Source organism: Oncorhynchus mykiss, chromosome 13, assembly GCF_057628025.1.
Source record: "Oncorhynchus mykiss isolate SJ-2025 chromosome 13, ASM5762802v1, whole genome shotgun sequence".
In the NCBI taxonomy this organism is placed as follows: domain Eukaryota; kingdom Metazoa; phylum Chordata; class Actinopteri; order Salmoniformes; family Salmonidae; genus Oncorhynchus; species Oncorhynchus mykiss.
This window is the reverse complement of record NC_143034.1, coordinates 21285528-21311027: the sequence shown is the minus strand read 5'-3', so window position 1 is coordinate 21311027 and position 25500 is coordinate 21285528. Positions and strand designations below refer to the sequence as shown.

The 25500-nt window shown below is 45.7% G+C and overlaps 1 protein-coding gene across 50 annotated transcripts in view; it reads left to right on the top strand.

The window, feature by feature from the left end:
• The window catches only part of LOC110485647 (nuclear factor 1 X-type), a 146499-nt gene that overhangs the window by 105193 nt on the left and 15806 nt on the right, over nt 1-25500 (top strand). For 10 of the 50 annotated variants that reach the window (XM_036940264.2, XM_036940276.2, XM_090195678.1 and 7 more), the window contains 7 exons: nt 16291-16353; nt 16448-16522; nt 17817-17937; nt 18357-18392; nt 19321-19448; nt 20087-20143; nt 20537-20611. In XM_036940264.2, coding sequence (XP_036796159.1) covers nt 16291-16353; nt 16448-16522; nt 17817-17937; nt 18357-18392; nt 19321-19448; nt 20087-20143; nt 20537-20611 — 555 coding nt within the window. Of the gene's footprint in view, nt 1-16290; nt 16354-16447; nt 16523-17816; nt 17944-18356; nt 18393-19320; nt 19449-20086; nt 20144-20536; nt 20612-25500 lie in introns of all 50 variants that reach the window. The other 40 variants (XM_036940270.2, XM_090195691.1, XM_090195703.1 and 37 more) reach the window with 5 other exon arrangements.

Sequence of the window (25500 nt, the reverse complement as noted above, 5' to 3'; positions counted from 1 at the left end):
TCCTCCCCTACTCTCCCCTCCTTTCCTCTCTTCTCCTACTCTCCCCTCCTTTCCTCTCTTCCTCTACTCCCCTCCTTTCCTCCCCTACTCTCCCATCCTTTCCTCTCCTCCCTCTCTCTTTCTCTCTTTCTCCATGGCCTTTAATCCACACTCTGCTTAGCACACACAAATATTCACTCTCATAATCAACAAACACACACACACACCCTCTCATACACAAATACACAAACACCCTCTCACACACACAGAGGAGTATGTCAACCCTCCTGTCAGTTGTGTCAAACTTGACTCTTAACTCTGATTGGCCCATCCTCTCTGCTTCCACCACTCTGATTGGCTTATGGGTGCCCACACCCCTATGTACTGTAGGCTACTTCCTACTCTGAGTTGGCTGGCACTGACTCTGGCACTGCCTTCTTTGTGTGTGTGTGTGTGTGTGTGTGTCTGTGTGTCCTCTTTGATCATGCTAGGTCTGCTGGAGTTCTCCTTATTCTATAGATTCACAGCCTGGATGTCCAGCTTTCCTCCCTCTCTCCCTCTCCCTCCCAGCAACCACTTCTTTCTCTCTTTCTTTCTGCCTTTCTTTCCTACTTTCCCGTCAAAGCTCTGGTCTTTCTTGGCAGTGCCAGTTGCCCCAGCCATACCCCGGCCCCTGTCTTTCTGTCTCTCTTCCCCTCCAGACTCCCTCCCTTCTCTTGGCACAGGGAAGAGTGGCAGCAGGGTTAAGACAAGTCACATGGCTGGTTCACCACTTCCCACAGAGCCACAGACTGTATCTATGTAGTCAGAGTCCAGGCCGAGTTGCTATGTTGTTGTATGTCCGTGTCTACTAGGCCACACAGCTACAATATACACCAGATGCTACAGAGATCCCTCTCTCAGCCGTTCATTCAAAAACCGATAAAGGCCTATTTTGTCATTGTGAATAAATTGGAGCCTGTGCTTGAACACGATAATGTGAAGTATTGCTCTGTAGAAGGTCTTGGCTGTAGGAATGTTTCATATCCCTGTTATCTCCATGGTGTTTTTGGGGGGGTAGTTGGTATCCTTGTGCGTACGGCATCCCTTCATGCTTGCGTGTCTGAAGTCTGGAAGGAGTAGGATGTTTTCCTTTTCTTATCACTGTCCTTGGGCCAAGCAAACGCTCACTAACCCTACAGTATATTCTAACTTTGTTGTCGAAGCAAGGTGGTGGGAACGAAAAGGCAGTAGACAGACAAAAATAATCGGATGGACAAATGAGAGACAGGCAGACCAAGAGAAAATGAGAAAATGAGGCACAGAGAGCAAGAAAGAGAAATAGATTTGGTAGAGTGAGAGAGAAAGACAGACTGACAGACACAGAGCGAGAAACACACAGACAGAGAACGAGAGAGGTTTACCTTAATGCACACCTCTGGCCAGGCGGGCAGAGAGGCAGCCAGAGAGGCGGGCAGAGAGGCAGGCAGAGAGGTGGGCAGAGAGGTGGCCAGAGACACAGGCAGAGAGGCGGCCAGAGAGGTGGCCAGAGACACAGGCAGAGAGGCGGCCAGAGAGGCGGGCAGAGAGGCGGGCAGAGAGGCGGCCAGAGAGGCGGGTAGAGAGGCAGGCAGGAAGTCCAGTGTGTGTAACAGACCTCAGGCTGCAGCATAAAGAGCCAGTGTGTATCTGGACCAGCAGGAAGTGTGAATGTACTGGGATAAATCTCTCCCTTCCCTCTCTGGTTTCCACTCTACTGTTCTATACTTCACACACTCTCTCTCTCTCTCTCTCTCTCTCTCTCTCTCTCTCTCTCTCGCTCTCTCTCACTCACGCTCTCTCTCTCTTTCTCTATCTATCTCTCTCTCTCTCTCTCTCTCTGCTTCTTGCTCTCTCTCTCTCTCTCTGCTTCTTGCTCTCTCTCTCTCTCTGCTTCTTGCTCTCTCTCTCTCTCTCTGCTTCATACTCTCTCTCTCACTCTCTCTCTCTCTTTTCTGTCAATTTCTCTCTGTGATCTTTTCTTTGCTTTGAAACTCATACAGCCACATGACATGTACAGCATTACAGATTATCTGTCATCTGACTGTAAAATAGTAGATTTATGGAGAGCAGGCTGAAAAGAGTGCACATACTATCTCACATGAAATAAGGCTGTTCTCTTGATATGTAACCCGCTACCCCAAAATACCTTAGTCTCCTTTTTCAATTTCCACATCATCTACATTCTTTCACTGTGTTCTCCTTTTTTAAAATCTATTTCTCTATTGCTAACATGCCATTCTCTCTGTAAGTCTAGAGTTAACTCTGAGTGGGTCAAGAGACTCTTGGCCAGCAGGCCTAGGCCATGTGTTTTATTTGCATTTACCCCGTATCCATTCCTGTGCCAGCAAAACGCCGCCCAGTGGCGATACACAGTAACAACACCCACTAATACTGTAGAAATCACCCCATAAAGGAGTGAGAGAGAGCCCGGTTCCCTTTTCCCCCTTTTGTAAAAACACATTTGTTTGGGTTAAAAGTCTAAGCCGCTGGGTGGGGGTTGGTTCTAAGCTGACTTATGGAATTGTTTTAATAAGGTCGTGCTATGGATCATTTAGCTATTTGATTTGGAATTTTAGGACCCTTTAGGCAGCTCGAAAAAAAAAAAAAAAGAATATTGAATTTGGCCTTTACTACTGTAGCCCACAGAAACTCAATGAATAACACGTTCAGAAATGGCAAAAAAGACAGTAAACAAATCCATCATAATGAATAAGGTTTAGATGTGTCTGTCCTATATCTAGGAGATATAAGAAAGATCAGGAAATATATATTTACACATATTTAACCCCTTATTTTTGTTGGCAAAAAACTACCACCATACTTCCATTCATTTGTATGGGTTACCTTTAGACAATTGGGTCGTAAGCAAAATGGAGAACCGCATTGTGTTCGTGAGAGTGGCCCCTTTCTATAGAGTGGTCATATTAGTTTGTAGGCCAACCCGTTTGGATGCTACACTGATTTTCAGGGATGTCTCCTGGTCTGACAAGCAGCACTTTCCACTGCAGATGCGGAAGGGCGACATAGGAGGATGTGGTGGATTGAGACACAGCCCATGCAAAAAAACATTTATATCTAGTTTAACTAACTAACTAACTAACTAACTAACTGACACACACACACACACACACACACACACACACACACACATAAACACAAACACATACATACTATGGCCGTGACCCCTAACTCTTTAGTCTGAGCAGAGGTGAAGGTTAACAGGGTACTAACACGGAGATAAAGATTAACAGGGTACTAACACAGAGATGAAGGTTAACAGGGGACTAACACAGAGATGAAGGTTAACAGGGTACTAACACAGAGATGAAGGTTAACAGGGTACTAACACAGAGATGAAGATTAACAGGGTACTAACACAGAGATGAAGGTTAACAGGGTACTAACACGGAGATAAAGATTAACAGGGTACTAACACTGAGATGAAGGTTAACAGGGGACTAACACAGAGATGAAGGTTAACAGGGTACTAACACAGAGATAAAGATTAACAGGGTACTAACACAGAGATGAAGGTTAACAGGGTACTAACACGGAGATAAATATTAACAGGGTACTAACACTGAGATGAAGGTTAACAGGGGACTAACACAGAGATGAAGGTTAACAGGGTACTAACACAGAGATGAAGGTTAACAGGGTACTAACACAGAGATGAAGATTAACAGGGTACTAACACAGAGATGAAGGTTAACAGGGTACTAACACGGAGATAAAGATTAACAGGGTACTAACACTGAGATGAAGGTTAACAGGGGACTAACACAGAGATGAAGGTTAACAGGGTACTAACACGGAGATAAAGATTAACAGGGTACTAACACTGAGATGAAGGTTAACAGGGTACTAACACGGAGATGAAGGTTAACAGGGTACTAACACTGAGATGATGGTTAACAGGGTACTAACACAGAGATGAAGATTAACAGGGTACTAACACAGAGATGAAGATTAACAGGGTACTAACACTGAGATGAAGATTAACTGGGTACTAACACAGAGATGAAGATGAACAGGGTACTAACACAGAGATAAAGATTAACAAAGTACGAACACAGAGATGATGAACGGTACTAACACAGAGATGAAGATTAACAGGGTACTAACACAGAGATGAAGATGAACAGGGTATTAACACAGAGATGAAGATTAACAGGGTATCTAACACAGAGATGAAGGTTAACAGGGTACTAACTTAGAGGTTGGTTCAAATAGTTCTGGGCGATATATCTAATTCATTTGAATGTATGTTTTTGTGTGATATTCCAAATGCCTGTATCAAAGAATCACGGTTTTGTTATTTTTCGTTTTTGTGTGCGTCTGTCTGCTTGTTCTCATATTTTTGGTCTCGTCTCCTTCGCTCCTCTGTGCTGTGGGCACCTTCCCATTGACACCAGAGATCTGTGTATAATGACGAGATGTACGTCTCCTCCCTAACAATGGGAGTCGTTGTCCCCAAGGCGGGAAAGCAGGCGACAAACTTAGGTCCAAAATAAGCCCATAGAAATGCCGCCTTGGCCTCATTCTGGACAGGTGTTAGTGAGAGTGAAACCTCTTGCTCCGCCTCTTCCTCTACGGTTTACACACAACCCCCCCCCCCCCCCCCCCCCACCTCTCATGCCAACAAAGCTGAGAGATCACATCTTCCTCTCTAATGAGCGATTTCAACTCGCTATTTGCGTTTGAGGTTTGGTCCAACATTATTTGACTGTAATAGAGTAGAAGTCAACTTTTCAGACGATACCCCAAAACGATAGTGTTAATGAACATTGATTCTGGAGAATGAAAGCTCAGTTTGTCGCATGCGACATTGGTACCAATGTACCGCTAGCAGCATTTTAGCCAAAGACGGTTATACTAGCTGCCTAGTCTGTGTTTTAGAGATGATGCAATACGCCCGAAACATAATTATATAAGGAATTGGCAACTTGTTCTCATTCTGAGAAGTGAGGTGGGCCGCTTGATTTCAGTTGTTGAAAAAGTGGACAGGCTAACATGCTGTTCAAACAGTTGGAGACAGACAGAAGGGTGTGTCCATAGCGATTCAACTGTTCTACCTTGTTAGCTAGTGCCTGGGCTGGAGAGAGTGTTGCCTGCTACAACAAGTCCGTCAACATTAGTGAATGTGAACATTTTCATAGACTTGAAATCCAGATCACTGATTATTGCAACAAAAAAAAGCAGGTTAAACTATTTAGATAAAATAATACAATTCTTAGTGATATGGTTATGGAAGGCTTATATTTAGCCTAGATCCAAGTCTCTCTCACACGTCTCCAGTGTGTGTCTGTGTATATGTAGGGTTCTGACTGAGCCCTAGGGATCCTATAACAGGCCTGTCAGCATCCCTCCCAGCCACTGAATTAGGCAATCTATTTCCATATTAATTATGAATCCGTGTGTATCTGTTGGGGCTGTGACCAACAGGCCAGCTTGCATAGTAATGATCACCCAATGTGGGGGACCGATCGTGTACTGTGTCAAAGAGAAGGTTTGTGATATCTTTTATTTAACCTTTATTTAACCAGGCAAGTCAGTTAAGAACACATTCTTATTTACAATGACGGCCTAGGAACACTGGGCAGAACGACAGATGTTTACCTTGTCAGCTCGGGGATTCGATCCAGCAACCTTTCGGCTACTGGTCCAACGCTCTAACCACTAGGCTACCTGCCGCCCAGTATCAATTAAGGGAGAAGACAGACACTATTTCTTCTCTTTATATCAGCCCAACACTAATTGGTCCATAAACAATAAAACATCTTTCTGTATGTCTATAGGGCAGGTATGACTTAAACACATTGTATTACAGAGCAGTGGTAAGCTGCATTGATACAACAGAGGGAGGGAGGGAGGGAGGGAGGGAGGGAGGGAGGGAGGGAGGGAGGGAGGAGAGAGAGAGAGAGAGAGAGAGAGAGAGAGAGAGAGAGAGAGAGAGAGAGAGAGAGAGAGAGAGAGAGAGAGAGAGAGAGAGAGAGAGAGAGAGAGAGAGAGAGAGAGAGAGAGAGAGAGAGAGAGAGAGAGAGAGAGAGAGAGATGAAGGTGTAGTGGTATTATTAGGATAAGAGGATGAATGGAGAGTGAAAGCAGAGCCAAGGTGGCGGGGGGGCTGTGTTGTGTATGGGCATACAGCCAGCCAGCCCTCTCCCCCTTCCCTGCCTCCCTTACCTACTCTACCAATCCCCTGGCCTGTCTATCTAGCCCTCCTCTATACTCCCTCCATTCTTCCCTCCTCCTCCCTCATCCATGCCCTGCCTGTCTATCTGTCCTCCAGACCAAAGCCCTCGAACATCCCTCCCTCCCTCCCTCCCTCCCTCCCTCCCTCCCTCCCTCCCTCCTCCTTTTCCCTTCCTCCACTGTCTATTTGCCCTCTAGTCAGGGCTCTAGGCCCCAGCCCTGGAGTCCTTCTCTCCATCCCCCTCTCCCTCTCTCCTTCTCCCCTACCTTCTCTCCATCAATCCCTCTATCTCTCCATCCCCCTCTCCCTCTCTCCTCTCTCCTACTTTACCCTCCCTTCCCCAATCCACCCATCCCCTGCCTATCCTCCAGGCCCCAGCCCTGCAGAGCCCCCCTCCCTCCCTCCGCTCTGCGCGGGGCGGCGAGGCACACCTGCTCTCTCTACTCAGAACCCACTGCTGCCACTACGCTCCACACACACGTGGGCTTCTGCCTGGTTTGACTGGCACGGTGCATTGTGGAAACGCACACCGACGCACTCATAGGCAAACACACACACACATTTAGGATAATTCCTCTTTTATCTTGGGTCAGAGGCTTTTAACTCAAACAGGAGTAGTGCTACAGGGCTTATTGACCTGCTACTATAGGGTCCTTAGTCATACTGTCAGGACCCCATCAAAGCAGGGGTGTCCTTACAGACTGCCTGCAGAAAAAATATAATTTTTTAATCCACTTATATGAAAATAAATGTAAAATAAATCAAATATAAATAAATAATAAAAGAGAGAAAAACTGGAAAAAGTAATAAAATAAACCAGCTAAAAAAATAAACCCAGGAAAATATAAATACTAAAATAATGTCCAATAAAAGAGCTGAGTGAACATCTGTGTGGGATAGCCGAGGGGATTAGGGGGGTTGGAACATTTTAAGCGCATTAAGGATTAAAAAAAAGGTCAGAATGTTTAGCAACATACCCATAAACCTCTTAAGCGAAACCCAATTGGGAGGCTTGGGTAGAGCGTTATCCTGTGTTTTTGGGGAAGAAGCGGATGGAGGGAGAAGGGATGGATGGGGGAGGACTGAGGGAGGGACTGAGGGATGGGGAGAGTCGACATGGAGGCAGTACTGCGTTATCCTGTGTTTTGGGGAAGAAGCGGATGGAGGGAGAAGGGATGGATGGGGGAGGACTGAGGGAGGGATGGGGAGAGTTGACATGGAGGCAGTACTGCGTTATCCTGTGTTTTGGGGAAGAGTGAGGGATGAAGGACGTAAAGGGAGGGAGAGTTGGCATTTGTGAGGGAAATCTCTGTGAATACACACTGACACACACACACACACTGGTAAGATGTACAGATGGCCATGCACTTGATGGTGCTCACTTGTGGTTTTCACATGTTGGAACCGAGGAGCGGCTTTACATTACAAGCATTAAAATAGCACAGGTGTGTGTACACACTCAGTCACAAGGACACTTCTCTGCCGTGCCCTATAAAACATCTGGCCAGATGTTCTTGGTTTTGACTCCACTTTCCCCTCTCCATCTGATTTATAGACTTAAGTGTGTGTGTGTGTGTGTGTTTGTTGTCAGTGCTTAGTGTTTTATCTGGGCTGTTTGGGCTTTTTTCTGCCCCTCAGTTAGCCGTCTGTTAGTCTGGCCGGGCTTCTCAGTGTGACATGGTCTGTCTGACCTTTGTGACCCCAGAGGCCAGCTGGTCACCACCACCGGTCAGAGATCAATGGGGATTAACACAAACGTACACACTGAAACACCCTCAAAGGTCAACAATCAACTAGATTTAACACCGGGGGACTGAAAGTGGAGAGATATCTGAGACAAATTAAGAAAATCCTTGACTATGTACAGACTCAGTGAGCATAGCCTTGCTATTGAGAAAGGCCACCGTAGTCAGACCTGGCTCTCAAGAGAAGACAGGCTATGTGCACACTGCCCACAAAATGAGGTGGAAACTGAGCTGCACTTCCTAACCTCCTGCCAAATGTATGACCATATTAGAGACACATATTTCCCTCAGATCACACACACCCACAAAGAATTTGTAACAAAAAATCAAACATTGATAAAGTCCCATGTCTGTTAGGCAAAATACCACAATGTGCATCACAGCAGCAAGATGTGTGTTTTGTTTTCATCTGTTTATTTATTTCCCTTTCATTCCCTTTTAACTACTTGTACATTGTTACAACACAACACTGTACATACTGTACACAACACTGTACATACTGTACACAACACTGTACATACTGTACACAACACTGTACATACTGTACACAACACTATAGATACTGTACACAACACTGTACATACTGTACACACTGTACACAACACTGTACATACTGTACACAACACTGTACATACTGTACACAACACTATAGATACTGTACACAACACTGTACATACTGTACACAACACTATAGATACTGTACACAACACTATAGATACTGTACACAACACTGTACATACTGTACACAACACTGTGCATACTGTACACAACACTGTACATACTGTACACAACACTGTACATACTGTACACAACACTATAGATACTGTACACAACACTGTACATACTGTACACACTGTACACAACACTATAGATACTGTACACAACACTGTACATACTGTACACAACACTATAGATACTGTACACAACACTGTACATACTGTACACAACACTATAGATACTGTACACAACACTGCCAATAATATAACATTTAAAGTGTCTTTTCAAACTTTTGTGTGTAATGTTTACTAATGTTTCCCTTGTTTATTTCCCTTTTATTTATTGTCTATTCCATTTTCTTTGGCAATGTAAACATATGTTGCCCATGCCAATAATGCCTTTGAATTTATATTTGAACCACAGAGGAGGAGAGGGGGGGGGAGAGAAGGAGGAGAGTTGTATGAAAGTGAAAGTTAGGGAAGAGAGGAGGGGAGGGGACAGAGGTTAGGGAAGAGAGGAGGGGACAGAGGTTAGGGAAAAGAGGAGGGGACAGAGGTTAGGGGAGAGAGGAGGGGAGGGGACAGAGGTTAGGGAAGAGAGGAGGGGACAGAGGTTAGGGAAAAGAGGAGGGGACAGAGGTTAGGGGAGAGAGGAGGGGACAGAGGTTAGGGAGGAGACGAGAGTGCAGAGGGAGGGCAAAATGGAGAGACTGATGAGAGAAGGAGCAGAGGAGTGGAGAGAGAGAGGAACCACAGAGGGAGGAGATGAGAGGGAGGAGAGGAGGGGGAGAGAGGAACCACAGAGGGAGGAGAGGAGAGGGAGAGAGGAACCACAGAGGGAGGAGAGGAGAGGGAGAGAGGAACCACAGAGGGAGGAGAGGGAGAGAGGAACCACAGAGGGAAGAGAGGAGGGGGAGAGAGGAACCACAGAGGGAGGAGAGGAGAGGGAGAGAGGAACCACAGAGGGAGGAGAGGAGAGGGAGAGAGGAACCACAGAGGGAGGAGAGGGAGAGAGGAACCACAGAGGGAGGAGAGGAGAGGGAGAGAGGAACCACAGAGGGAGGAGAGGAGGGGGAGAGAGGAACCACAGAGGGAGGAGAGGAAGGTTGGGGAAGTCAGGGTTAAGGGAGGAGTAAGAGTGAGTGAAATGAGAGGGTTAGGAAGGAGAGAGACAAAAGAGCAGACATAGTGGGGGGTATGTTAAGGCCATGAAGGCTTACTGTATAATGGTTGTGGTGGGGCTGTGGGATTTCACAGGGGCTGTGGTGGGAATAATATTGAGATATGGGGCGGGCTGTGGGGATGGCTGCTGATGTGTGTGTCATGGGGCTTTGATGGGGGAATTGGGAGGGAGGAGATATACAAGACTGTCAGTGTCTAAAGCCATGGGACTGTCAGGGTTTGTGGGGACTGGTGGGAATATGGGACTGTGATTGTTTGGGTCTAGGGATGCCTGCTTTACATCAGGCTTCATGAAACTCCATTGGGGGAATTTGGGGAGGAGCCGTACAGGATTGTGATTGTGTAAATGGACTATTGGGGATTTGGAGAAACTGGAGGAATTTATTCCTATAGCTGTGGGCGGCTGTGTATGTAGTCAGGTCCAAAATGATTGGCACCCTTGATAAAGATGAGCAGAAAATACTGTTTTTAAATAAATAAAACAAACAAAATTAAATCTGCATTTACACTCTACCTCTTCCAATAAATCTCAGTTTAAGGAACTGTAATGGCTTTCCATGGCTTCCTGTTTCACTGGGGTATAAATATGAGGTAACACTTATGTAAAAGCCCTTTGTCATCCACCACCATGGGAAAAGGCAAAGAACTCACAAACGAAAAGAGACAAATGGTTGTTGACCTTAATAAATCAGGCAATGGGTACCAAAGCATTGATAAATGAAAAATAAAAAAGACCACTTACCACTATTAGGGCAACAATGAAGAAGTTCAAAACCACTGGAACAGTGGTAAACTTGCCTGGTAGAGGATGCATGTGTTTCTTGTCTCCAAGCGCCACAGTTGGAGAATTCCAGAAATTGGCCCCAACTTCTGGTCACCAAATCTACAATTAGATGCCACCTCCATGTCAAAATAAAAATGATATTGTATTTGTCACACGCGCAGTCTTATGGCTTGGGGGAAGAAGCTGTCTGGGAACCTGTTGGTCCAGCGTGAACAGTCTTATGGCTTGGGGGAAGAAGCTGTCTGGGAACCTGTTGGTCCAGCGTGAACAGTCTATGGCTTGAGTGGCTGGAGTCTTTGGAAAGTTTCCGGGCCTTCCTCTGACACTGCCTGATATAGAGGTCCTGGATGACAGGGAGCTCTGCCCCAGTGATGTACTGGGCTGTCCTCACCACCCTCTGTAGTGCATTTGCGGTCGAGGGCGGTGCATTTGCCATACCAAGCAGTGATGCAGCCATTCAAGATTCTCTCAATGGTGCAGCTGCAGAATATTTTAAGGAACCAAGGTCCCATGCAAAATCTTTTGAGCCTCCTGAGTGGGAAGAGGCTCTGCCGTGCCCTCTTCACAACTGTGCGGGTGTATGTGGACCATTTTAAGTCCTTAGTGATGTGGATGCCAAGGAACTTGCAGCTCTCGGCCCGCTCCACAACAGCCCTGTCAATGTGGATGGTGCTCCCCCTATTTCTCATTATAGTGCACAATCAGCTCATTGGTCTTACTGAAGTTAAGGGACAGGTTATTGTCCTGGCACCACACTGCTAAGTCTCCGACCTCCTCCCTGTAGGCTGCTTCATCGCTGTCTGTGATCAGGCCTACCTCCATCGTCACCACGCAGTCTTGGGTGAACAGGGAATACAGGACAGGATTAAGCACACACCCCTGAGGGGCCCCTGTGTTGAGGGTCAGCATGGCTTACTCTCACCACCTGGGGCTGGCCCATCAGGAAGTCCAGGATCCAGTTGCAGAGGGGGGGGGGGGGGGTTCAGTCCCAGGGTCCCTAGCTTGGTGATGAGCTTGGAGGGGACAATGGTGTTGAACGCTGAGCCGGAGTCTGTGGACAGCATTCTCCCATAGTTATTTCCCCCCTTGTCCAGGTGGGACAGGGCAGTGTGAAGTTCAACTGCATCTGTGGATCTGTTGGGGCAGTATGCGAACTGGAGTGGGTCTAGGGTGTCTGGGATGATGATCAGCCTTTCAAAGCACTTCATAATTACAGATGTGCTACAGGGCGATAGTCATGTAGGCAGGTTACATTGGAGAACAGACTTGGACAAGGAGAGATAAAAGTGAAGACACTTGCCAGATTTACTAAAAGGTAGAGGCGCTTGGGATGAAACTGATGTCATGGTCAGATGACATGAAAATAGTACTCTTTGGCCACGCACACCAGTGGTGGGTTTGAGGTCAAAATAATGATGCATATGCAGAAAAGACCCTCATAGCTACTGTAAAATATGGTGGTGGATCTTTGTTATCAAATCAAATCAAATCAAATGTATTTATATAGCCCTTCGTACATCAGCTGATATCTCAAAGTGCTGTACAGAAACCCAGCCTAAAACCCCAAACAGCAAGCAATGCAGCAAGAAGCACGGTGGCTAGGAAAAACTCCCTAGAAAGGCCAAAACCTAGGAAGAAACCTAGAGAGGAACCAGGCTATGTGGGGTGGCCAGTCCTCTTCTGGCTGTGCCGGGTGGAAATTATAACAGAACATGGCCAAGATGTTCAAATGTTCATAAATGACCAGCATGGTCGAATAATAATAAGGCAGAACAGTTGAAACTGGAGCAGCAGCACGGCCAGGTGGACTGGGGACAGCAAGGAGTCATCATGTCAGGTAGTCCTGGGGCATGGTCCTAGGGCTCAGGTCCTCCGAGAGAGAGAAAGAAAGAGAGAAGGAGAGAATTAGAGAACGCACACTTAGATTCACACAGGACACCGAATTTATTTTTATTTTATTTTACCTTTATTTAACCAGGCAAGTCAGTTAAGAACAAATTCTTATTTTCAATGACGGCCTGGGAACAGTGGGTTAACTGCCTGTTCAGGGGCAGAACGACAGATTTGTACCTTGCCAGCTCGGGGGTTTGAACTCACAACCTTCCGGTTACTAGTTCAACGCTCTAACCACTAGGCTACCCTGCCGCCCCAATAGGACAGGAGAAGTACTCCAGATATAACAAACTGACCCCAGCCCCCCGACACATAAACTACTGCAGCATAAATACTGGAGGCTAAGACAGGAGGGGTCAGGAGACACTGTGGCCCCATCCTAGGACACCCCCGGACAGGGCCAAACAGGAAGGATACAGGAAGGCTATTTTGCATCCACTGGTCCTGGTGTCCTTGTTAAGGTCAACGGCATCATGAACTTTGTACCAAGAACAAGTACCGAGACATTTTAGCCCAAAACCTGGTTGCCTCTGCCTGGAGGCTAAAACTTGGCCGCAAGTGGATCTCCCAGCAAGACAATAACCCCAAGTACACATCAAAATCCACAAAGAAATGGTTAATTGACCACAAAATCAACATTTTGCAATGGCACCCCATTGAATTAAAGAGGGCAGTTCATATGCGCAGACAAAGAATATCAAGGATCTGGAAAGATTCCGTCTGAATGGAGGAATGGTCTAAGATCCCAATGTGTTATCCAATCTCATAAAACATTTTAGAAAAAGACTGTGACATTATTCTCACAAGGGGAGGGTGGCGGAGTATTGACAGCTGGAGTGACAATAACTTTGACACCTATCCTTTTGTGATTTTTTTTTGTATTACTTGTTAAATAAAATGTCTTTCTCTGAGCAAATGTATTAGTAAAAAATTGCATACAATTTAATAATTATTTATTTTATACATACTTTCTTGCTCATCTTTATCAAGGGTGCCAATCATTTTGGACCTTGGAGGTGTTGTGCGTTAGGCTGTGGGGTTTCAGGGGGTAGGAGTAAAGAATGTTAGGCGAGCTGCAGGGGCATGATTTGGGTTTCTGGGGAGGGCTTGGGGGGCTGTGGAGTACAGATAAGAGGTCTGGAAGTGTGTCTAGGATGCTGGGGGGGGGGGGAGGATGGGGGAGAGACAGAGACACACACACACTGTGGGGGAGGCCGGGGGGGCTGGCTGCCTCAGTGCCTGCAGCTGGCGTCGGGGTGATAACCAGCAGGCAGTTCCTTCTCTGTAGTGACATAGAGGTTCACATAAGTGGTACTGAATCAGAGTTCACCAGCAGTTATAGCAGGGAAAGGCTAGCCATGGCTAAAGCTACCAGAGACGTCCAATCAGCTGTGCTGTGACGGTCAGTGTGACCACTTCACCAGAGTGGGGTTCGAGAGTGTTGTTCTAGAGCACTGGGGGTGCTGTTAAATGGGGGTTGTCCGTGGGCCTGTAGAGTTGACTGTCCTGATATCTCTTATCATCTCTGATAGGAACAGAAGCTCTCTCTGTCACGCATGCTTCTTCAATCACACCTGTATCTGGGCCAAGGAGCAGGTCCAAGTGGTGCTAACCACTAGCCTACAAATCACTCACATCAAAGTACATGGGGATTGACTGAGGAGAATCTGTTGAATCAATTTGTATCATTCCAGAAACCCTGATTGGGTTGAGGGTTCTGTTTACTGTGTTTATTCAGTTAAACCTCTTTAACACCAACTGCTTTCCATTGGATTGTATCTCTGACACACACACACACACACACACACACAATGCTCTGTACGTACCGTGTTGGAGAGTCAGTGCTTCTTATTATAGATTCAAGAGGCGAAACACAACAGGAAGAAAGTTCAGTGGACGCTGTTTTCTTTCTTAACAGTTTTCGTTGGCCAACGTATATGTTTACTTTGAGTGTGTGTGTGTGTGTGTGTGTGTGTGTGTGTGTGTGTGTGTGTGTGTGTGTGTGTGCGCGCACGGTTGTGTGTGAGGGGCGTCAGCTAGCTGGAATGCTTCGCTACCGCCAATGCTAAAATGGCTGCCAAGCCATAAGATGGCTGCCAGGAGCAGCGAGAGAGAAAAGATAAGAGAGGGAGAGAGTCTGCAGAAGGGAGGAAAAAGGAGCTTTCTATTCCTCTCTTTCTGTTTCTCTCCCTCTCTCGCCTTCTCTCTCTCTCTGTCCCAAACCTCTTCTCCTCTCCTTTTCTTTCCTTCCTGTTCTCTTTCTCTCCCCCTATCGCTCTGTCTCTCTACTTCACTCTTTCTTTCGCCCTCTCTTGCTCTCTCTCTCTCTCCCTCTGTTCCTCACTTTCTCTGCACCTCTCTCTCCCTCTCCTCTCTCAGCATTAGCAAGCAGTGAGACAGGTCTGTTTTTTGTTTCTACTAGCTAATCTTATGGCTTAGTGTGGCGAGGCTGTGCTGTGTGTGTGTGATTGTGTGCGTGCGGGTGGTGTGTATGCGTGCTTGGTGTGTGTTTGTGCATCTTTGTGTATGTGTCTATGCGTGTTGGCATCAGTCCTCCCCTGCTCTGTTATCACCTACATGCGACAGATAAACACCTCCGTTAGTTAGGCCTGGCTGTGGACCTGCAGATGTCATGCCCACGCCACTGCTACTGTACATGCATACACACGCACTCCGTCATTCAGAAACATACACTCATGCTTGGTTCGTGCCCTGAATGCTGATTGGCTGACAGCCGTGGTATATCAGACCATATACTGTACCATGGGTATGACAAAACATTTCTTTTTACTGTTCTAATTATGTTGGTAGCCAGTTTCTAATAGCAATAAGGAACCTTGTTTTTTTGGCTAAGGGCTGTATCCAGGCACTCTGCAGTGTGCAGAAGAACACCCCCTCGGGCCTTATTGCTTAATTATACATAGACTACATTCTGTGCATGGACATAGACCACAAACCACACACACATGCCAGATAGCACACAGTGCATAAACAAAGAAACACACAGCAATCACCAATAGTACTTTCTCTGTGTCAGCCTTGGTTCTCCACTTTGTTCTAATGGATCAGTTATCCTGTAATGACACATGCTGGAGGTTAGGGAGTCTTTACTGGAAGACTTCCCCTGTAACAACCTCTCCCTTGTGGCTGTAATCTCTACTCTAGTCCCTGGCTTCTACGGCCTACCAATGCCAAGAGCAGTAATAAGAGTGTGACAGCTGTGTGTGTGTGTGTGTGTGTGTGTGTGTGTCTGTGTGTGTGTGTGTGTGTGTGTGTGTGTGTGTGTGTGTGTGCCACTGCTGCCTCTGTCAATATCTAAAGGCCACTGAGTTTCCGTCACCTTTACCACACTTAGCCTTAAATCCCCTCCCTGGTCAGCCCTGTGTGTGTGTGTGTGCGCGCACCATCTACCAGCGCAATCATATCCCTCTTCTTAATCTCACTTAATACCTCCTTGCTGGCAGGGTTTTAGGCTGCATAAACAGAACACCTTAAACACACACACACACACAAACAGTAAATCTGAACACCTTGAGAGAGGAGTTGTGGGGGGGGGGGGGGGGGTTAGGAACATTGAGAACATTCTGTGACATTGATATATACAAATAAACACTGTATACAGACACCCTCCTTGACCCTTAGTGAAGCAATCTCCCTACTCTTCTCAAATGTCCCATCTGTCAGTATAGTCTATGACTGAAGTTCAGAGGGGTTCCAACACCTTCTCCCTTCCACCACAGCCAAGCTAAATCCCTCTCTTCTCTTCTCTTCTAGAATCTGGACAATCAGACAGCTCCAGCCAACAAGGAGACACAGACATCAAGCCACCGCCCAATGGTAAGAGAACACACACACACACACACACACACACACACACACACACACACACACACACACACTCATCCTAACACTTCCTCTCTCTCCTCTGCAGGGCACCTGAGTTTCCAGGACTGCTTCGTCACCTCAGGAGTGTGGAACGTGGCTGAGCTCGTCAGGGTGTCACAGAGTGAGTATCTACCCCTCTCTTATCCTTTCTATCTATAGCTCAATCTATCTCTATCTATAGCTCTATTTATAGCTCTCTCTCTCTCTATCTATAGCTCTCTCTCTCTCTATCTATAGCTCAATCTATCTCTATCTATAGTTCTATCTATAGGTCTCTCTCTCTATCTATAGCTCTATCTATCTCTATCTATAGCTCAATCTATCTCTATCTATAGCTCAATCTATCTCTATCTATAGTTCTATCTATAGGTCTCTCTCTCTATCTATAGCTCTATCTATCTCTATCTATAGCTCAATATATCTCTATCTATAGCTCAATCTATCTATAGCTCTAGCTCAATCTATAGCTCTCTCTCGCTCTCTCTCTCTCTATCTATAGCTCTATCTATAGCTCTCTCTATCTATAGCTCTATCTATCTCTATCTATAGCTCTATCTCTCTATATCTATAGCTCTCTCTATCTATAGCTCAACCTATCTATAGCTCTAGCTCAATCTATAGCTCTCTCGCTCTCTCTCTCTCTCTATCTATAGCTATATCTATAGCTCTATCTTTCTCTATCTATAGCTCTATATCTCTCTATAGCTCTATCTATCTCTATATATAACTCTCTCTATCTCTCTCCATCTATAGCTCTATATCTCTATCTATAGTTCTATTTCTCTCTCTCTATAGCTCTATCTCTCTCTAGCTATAGCTCTATATCTCTATCTATATATCTCTATCTATCTCTATCTAATGCTCTATCTCTGTATAGCTTTTTCATTCATTCTCCCTCTCTATCTATATATCTCTATCTATCGATCTAGATCTATATATAGCTCTATATATAGCTCTATCTATATATATCTATCTCTATGTATAGCTCTATCTATCTCTATCTATAGCTCTGTCTATCTATTAATATATATAGCTCTATCTTTCTCCATCTATAGCTATCTATCTCTATGTATAGCTCTATTTATCTGTCTCTATTTTTCTATCTCTCTCTCTATCAATCTCTTTATCTATACCTCTATCTATAGCTCTATCTATCTATCTATCTATCTATCTATCTATCTATCTATCTATCTATCTATCTATATCAATAGCTCTATCTATCTCTCTCTCACACACACTCACTCACCTTCTCTTTCTTCTCACTCTGTCTCTCTTATCCCTCGGTTTTTCTCTCCATGCTCTTCCAATGTTCTCTTGGCTGGCCATTTGTTCTTCAAATTCCACAATCCAAATGCTGATTTACTGTCTTCTAAATGTCTCCTCCTCCTCCTCCTCCTGTTCCTGTGTTCTCCCAGCTCCTGTAGCCACAGCGTCTGGTCCTAACTTCTCCCTGGCTGACCTGGAGAGTCCTGGCTACTACAACATCAACCAGGTGGCTCTGGGGCGACGCTCCCTCGCATCCCCCCCTTCCACCAGGTACATGTAGGTCTCACTTAAATTAAGTTCCCTCCACTCTATGGTTCCTAGGTGAAACAAACAGCTTAGCGGTCACACAGGTTCCACCCACTCAAAGGTTCCTAATTGAAAAGAGCTGCTCCTCCACCAGACCTGGGTTCAAATAGTATTTGATGAATGAAAACAAATACAGTTTGAACCCAGGTCTGATATCTACAGGCTGTACTCGATAGTATGTATGTGGGACATTGTAGACTGCCTCAGTTGATAACCGTTATGAGTGTTCTGGTCCATTCCATCTCTGAGAGTTCCATCTCTTTCTTCTCTCTCGTTGTGTCTCTCTGTCTTTCTGGTCTTATAAATGTGTGATGCTCTCTCCTTTCCCCCCCCTATCCTTCTCTCCACCTCTCTCTCTCTTTCTGTCTTCTCTGGCACTGTAGGTCTGAGGTCGAGCTGTACGCAAACCTTCCACGGAGGTAGTTATTCTGACACACACACACACACACTGTCCTGCCGACTATACTTAAAACAAACTCAGAAAAGGTCCTGTGCTCACATCTCATATCCTTAAACGTACTCTCACCCACATCAGCCTTTTAGGTTTACCTCTGTGTCTGTTTTCAACCCTCTCCTTCCTGTCCATTTCTACTGTTCTCATCCTGCTGTCCTCTTCCTCTGCCTGAACTCTCAATGTGACTTCCCTGGTTAAATAAAGGCTGCAGGGAGACAGGAGCAGGGAGACAGAAGTGGGAGACAGGTGCAGGGAGACAGTAGTGGGAGACAGAATTGGGAGACAGGAGCAGGGAGTCAGTAGTGGAAGACAGGAGCAGGGAGACAGAAGTGCGAGACAGGAGCAGGGAGACAGAAGTGGGAGACAGGAGCAGGGAGACAGTAGTGGTAGACAGGAGCACGGAGACAGAAGTGGGAGACAGAAGTGGGAGACAGGAGCAGGGAGACAGTAGTGGTAGACAGGAGCAGGGAGACAGAAGTGGGAGACAGGAGCAGGGAGACAGTAGTGGTAGACAGGAGCAGGGAGACAGTAGTGGTAGACAGGAGCAGGGAGACAGAAGTGGGAGACAGGAGCAGGGAGACAGTAGTGGTAGACAGGAGCAGGGAGACAGAAGTGGGAGACAGGAGCAGGGAGACAGTAGTGGTAGACAGGAGCAGGGAGACAGAAGTGGGAGACAGGAGCAGGGAGACAGTAGTGGGAGACAGAAGTGGAAGCAGAAATGTGCAGGGCTCATTCAGGGATCGAACTGGATGCCTGCCGCAGGGGGAAGCAAGTGTTGACCATTCGACTAGACTCCGGTCCAATAGTGCACTACTTTAGGCCAGGGCCCTAGTGTACTACATAGGGAATAGGGAGCCATTCTTGACTCCTCTCTCCCCTCTTCCTCTCCGCAGCTCTAACAAGAGGAAGTCGTTAGACGACAGTGAGCTGGAGAGCCCCACGGACGACGTCTTCTACCCCGGACGCTCCCCAGCCGCAGGCTCCTCCCAGTCCAGCGGCTGGCCCAACGACATGGATGCAGGTAGGACACTCCCCCTAGCCCCCAAACTCTACCTTTACCCTTATACCTGTACCCCGACCCCTGGACCGTTCTTACCGAACTCTTCTCCCCAAACTCACCACAACACACTGTTCTTCAAAACACCTAACTCTAAACACCCCTCCCCAAAACACCTAACTCTAAACACCCCTCCCCAAAACACCTAACTCTAAACACCCCTCCCCAAAACACCTAACTCTAAACACCCCTCCCCAAAACACCTAACTCTAAACACCCCTCCCCAAAACACCTAACTCTAAACACCCCTCCTCAAAACACCTCTTTCCTTCTCACTTGTCACTCACTGTTCCAAAATCCACACTGGCAAGATCATCCTCACTAGCATACCACTTAGAAAGCTTGCCCAGCGCTTCATTCTAATTGGTGCGCTAGTGTGGATCTTGGATAAGAGCCTGTCTCTTCTAAACTGATTTGAAACTGACTTCATAACTTCCCAGAACACCTCTTTGCTCCTGCCTCTATTTAAATTGATTCGAGACCAGAAGTGACATTCCACCTATTCATCAATACTAGTGGAGACCTTTCACACGCTCCGTCTCCCTAAGACTGATTTGAGACCAGAACTGACTCCATAACCTCTTCTTCCCACCTGTAACCAGGTGGAGACCTTCATTCCCCATCCCCAAGCTCACACCATGTTGACCGTCACCTGATAAGTAAGCAACAATGCAGTACAGTAACCATGAACTAACTTTACCACAATGTTATCCATGATCGATCACTACATCAACTACTGTCTTAAAAATCTTAAACTGCCCCCTCGCTCTGTTTCTCTCTCTCTCGCTCTTTCGCTCTCTCTCTGCCTCGCTCTCTCTCTCTGCCTCTCTCTCTCGCTCTCTCTTTCTCTCTCTCTCTCTTTCTCCCCCTCTCTCTCTCTGCCTCGCTCTCTCTCTGCCTCTCTCTCTCTCTCTCTCTCTCTCTCTCTCTCTCTCTTTCTCCCCCACTCTCTCTCGCGCTCTCCCTTCCTCACCCCCTCTCTCCCTCTCGTTCTCTACCCTTCGTATCTCTCTATATCTCTCATTGTTAACCCTCTCCTTCTCCACCTACAGTGCAGCACCATTTGGCCAGTGTGCAGGAGAGGAAGATAAAACATGAACACGATGGAGTGCAGTTTCCTTACCATGGTTAGAACACATTACACTCATATCTCCCTACTGTATATAACTCATATCCCCCTACTGTATATAACTCATATCCCTCTACTGTATATAACTCATATCTCCTTACTGTATATAACTCATATCCCCCTACTGTATATAACTCATATCTCCCTACTGTATATAACTCATATCCCCCTACTGTATATAACTCATATCTCCCTACTGTAAATAACTCATATCCCCCTACTGTATATAACTCATATCTCCCTACTGTATATAACTCATATCCCCCTACTGTATATAACTCATATCCCTCTACTGTATATAACTCATATCTCCTTACTGTATATAACTCATATCCCCCTACTGTATATAACTCATATCTCCCTACTGTAAATAACTCATATCCCCCTACTGTATATAACTCATATCTCCCTACTGTATATAACTCATATCCCCCTACTGTATATAACTCATATCTCCCTACTGTAAATAACTCATATCCCCCTACTGTATATAACTCATATCTCCCTACTGTATATAACTCATATCTCCCTACTGTATATAACTCATATCTCCCTACTGTATATAACTCATATCTCCCTACTGTATATAACCCATATCTCCCTACTGTATATAACTCATATCTCCCTACTGTATATAACTCATATCTCCCTACTGTATATAACTCATATCCCCCTACTGTATATAACTCATATCCCCCTACTGTATATAACTCATATCCCCCTACTGTATATAACTCATATCTCCCTACTGTAAATAACTCATATCCACCTACTGTATATAACTCATATATGTTTTATATAATCTACCTGTTTAACTACATCATTCCTCTTTCAATATGTGTTATATGTATAATTGTATACTTGTTCATAGGCGACACCAATTCAAACCTGCTCCACTTTTCAGCAGCACAGAACACATTGCACTCATATCTACCCACAATGTGTATAATTCATACCTACCCACACTGTGTATAACTCATATCTACCTAGACTGTGTATAACTCATATCTACCTACACTGTGTATAACTCATATCTACCTACACTGTGTATAACTCATATCTACCTACACTGTGTATAACTCATATCTACCTACACTGTGTATAACTCAGTCAATCCTCTTTCAATATGTGTACACTCAGTGTATATCTGTACATGCACCAACTCACACCTTCTTTACTGTTATTTGTTGCCACAGCTGCTCTTTCTTTCTCTCTCTCTCTTTCTCTCTCTCTCCCTCTTTCTGTCTCTCTCTCCCTCTCTTTCTCTCTCTGTCTCTCTCTGTCTCTCTCTCTGTCTTTCTCGCTGTCTCTCTCTCTCTCTCTCTCTCTGTCTCTCTCTCTGTCTTTCTCTCTCTCCCTATCTCTCTCTCCCTTTCTCCCTCCATCCCCTTTCTCTAATTGAAAACATGTGCAGCAGTAGAAACCCTAGGGAGGGAGAGAGGTTCTGTGCTAGGCCCTATGGTTTGCTCAGACCTGCTCCAGTTAGCTGAGCTGTGAATTTAATTAACACACACACGCATACACATGCTGTCTGCCTTAAGGCTTCCGCATGCTTCAGTACTGCTGGCACCTAGCTGAACTTGGCTTGGGGAACCAAACGAGTGTGCTTGCATACAACCTTAAAAGACCTTCGCTTGACAAATAAAAAGTGGCAATAGTACTGATTGTCCATCTTCAGGCGCCGCAGCCAGTATACACTTCCTCAAAATAGTCAGAATTCATCTAAGATAACTCAAGAAATCTGTCATACATTTTTTTGCTTTTGCAGAGGAGATCTTAGTTGCGTAATTTTACATCTAACTAAGCTGTTTGGTGCAGTATTTCTCAAGTGAAAGATGTGCATTAAAACAAGTTGTCTATTGTTGAATGACAACAAAGCGCAGACAATGTCTGTCCTCCGTTGCAACACTCACTACCGAGTTCTAAACTGCCTCTGGACGCAACGTCAGCACAATAACTGTTTCTTTGGGAGCTTCATGAAATGGGTTTCCATGGCCGAGTAGCCGCACACAAGCCTAAGATCACCATGCGCATTGCCAAGCGTCGGCTGGAGTGGACTCAGGAGAATTGGAAACACGTTCTCTGGAGTGATGAATCACGCTTCACTATCTGGCAGTCCGATGGACGAATCTGGGTTTGGCGGAAGCCAGCAGAAAGCTACCTGCCCGAATGCATAGTGCCAACTGTAAAGTTTGGTGGAGGAGGAATAATGGTCTGGGGCTGTTTCTTAACGACTTTGTCGTTATCCAACTTTGTGCCAACAGTTTAGGGAAGGCCCTTTCCTGTTTCAGCATGACAGTGCCCAAAGCTAGGTCCATACAGAAATGGTTTGTCGAGATCGGCGTGGAAGAACTTAACTGGCCTGCACAGAGCCCTGACCTCAACCCCATCAAACACTTTTGGGATAAATTGGAACGCTGACTATGAACCACGCCTAATCGCCTAACATCAGTGCCCAACTCACTAATGCTCTTGTGGTTGAATGGAAGCAAGTTCCCGCAGCAATGTTCCAACATCTAGTGGAAAGCCTTCCCAGAAGAGTGGAGTGTGTTATAATAGCAAAGGAGCTACCAACTCCACATTAATGCACATCATTTTGGAATGAGATGTTAGAAGAGCAGGTGTCCACATACTTTTGGTCATGTACTGTAGTGTATGTGTAACATATCTGAGTGGCGCAGCGGTCTAAGGCACTGCATCTCAGTGCTGGAGGCGTCACTACAGTCCCTAGTTCGATTCCAGGCTGTATCACAACCGGCCCTGATTGGGAGTCCCATAGGGTGGCGCACAATTGGCTCAGCGTCGTCCAGGTTTGGCCGGAGTAGGCCTCATTGTAAATAAGAATTTGTTCTTAACTGACTTGCCTAGTTAAATAAAGGTTAAAAACAATAAAAATGGGTTCTGGACAAAAGTAGTGAACTACATAGGGAGTAGGCTGGATGCAGCCCTGGGTGACCCTCTCGCCAATTCATTTAACCAAAACTAATGGACAAACCCAAATTAATTACAAATGTGAGGCATTTGTGTATTTAGTATGTAATGTGTTGAGAGAGAGCTGTCGACTTTAGAGATGTGAGATGGCCGTGTGTCCTTTTCTGAGGGACTGAGGGAAGGAGAAAGAGAGATGGAGAGATAGAAGGTGATCAGTTCTACTGTCTGGCAGATGAAATGAGATTTAGAATGGGAGATGGTAAGGAGATGGTAAGGAGATGGTGTCCAATCAAAAACGCAACTTTCGAACACTGGGTAAAATAATGTTAATTGTGTGGATACTCTGCTAAGATAACCAATGGTCCAAACCTCGTGTCTCTCATAATCCCTCCTTGTAGGAGGGTCAAAATTAAATTAATGGAGGCCAGGGGAAAAAAGTGCTCATAAATCAGGAAAGCAACATCTCGTCAGCTAGGCTGGATGCTGTGCGAAAAGGAAGAATACCGGACAGTCTTACCAATGAACGCCTCATCTTCTCAAATCCCGAGGACATAAAACAATATAGAGGTAGATGGGTATCAATGGATATCCATTTTGAGACATGACATGTTTTCATATTTTAGTATACAATGTTCATATTAATGCAAAGTTCCTCTTCTTTTTCGGAGATTTCTCACAAAAACCAGTGTATCTTTGTGAAATGAACACCGGAGTACTGAGCGTAACGAAAGCTGTTTTATTTTCACAACCTTTAACATTTAATTCAGCTTGCTATCTGCGACCCGTGGACGACCACCACAAAATGTGAAACGTTTTCGGCGATAACGCTGCACTGCTCTGTCAGCAGAGTTCGCTGCTTATTATGGGATGTAATTAGGGTACGACATCTGACTTTTAGGATATGATGTTAACGATGTGATAGAGAAAGACCCCACTGAGCGATTCAAAACATAAAGAATCAAATTTGTCTCGGCAAAATGTACTTGATAACATAAGGAAGTGAAATATCAACACCAAAGCAACACTCTACGGTGTGTGTTGCTTTCTGGAGGGTTCCACCTGCTACAGGCAAACCACAGCTGGGAGTTCCTATCCGGGTGGAGGGTAGGAAAACAAGCAAGCACACACAAACAAACGTCAGCACACACCACCATAGTAAACCCCCTATTCTACTCCCTCCATAGCCAATTGAGCACACACATGCAAAGACAGACAGTCAGACAGACAGACAGACAGACAGACAGACAGACAGAGTATGTACAGTAAATGTTGCCAGCAGCCTTGCTACACACACACACACACACACACACACACACACACACACACACACACACACACAAGCTCTAGTCCCAGATGGTGCTTCTGTGTGTGTCTGTGTGTGTGGCCTTGGGAGTAGCAAGGCTGCTGGCGACATCTGCTCCACAGGGGCTGGAGGGAGAGTGAAGTGTGTGTGTGTGTCTCGGGGCGCTGGGGGTTAGAAATAACCATGATTTCAAATGAGTTCCAAATGATTCTGAAATGTTTAAGGGGCCTCTGCTGCTTCTAATATGAGTAGTTAGAGCCTTTGATGGTCTTCTACACTACAGTGTGCGTCCCAAATAGCAGTGCGCTACTTTTGACAAAACACTATATAGGGAATAGGGTGTCATTTGGGACGCAACCTCTGTTTAGTCTGGATAAGGGAATTCCTTCTGGTTTCCCTTTTACTGCTTTAAGCCAATGCGTGTGTGTGTGTGCGCATGCGTGCGTATGAGCGTGTGCATGAGCGTGTGGGTACATATGTGCTTGTGTGTTTGTGCGAGCAAGAGACTGTGTTTTGAAGGCACATCTGGTGGCAGGCCTGTTAGTGTAGAAAGGCAGAGGGGTCAACAGGAGCACTTGATTGGTTGCCAGTCCACTGCTGTGGTCTGCCAGGAGGAGAGAGGACAGTGTAGTGAGACACACACACACAGCCAG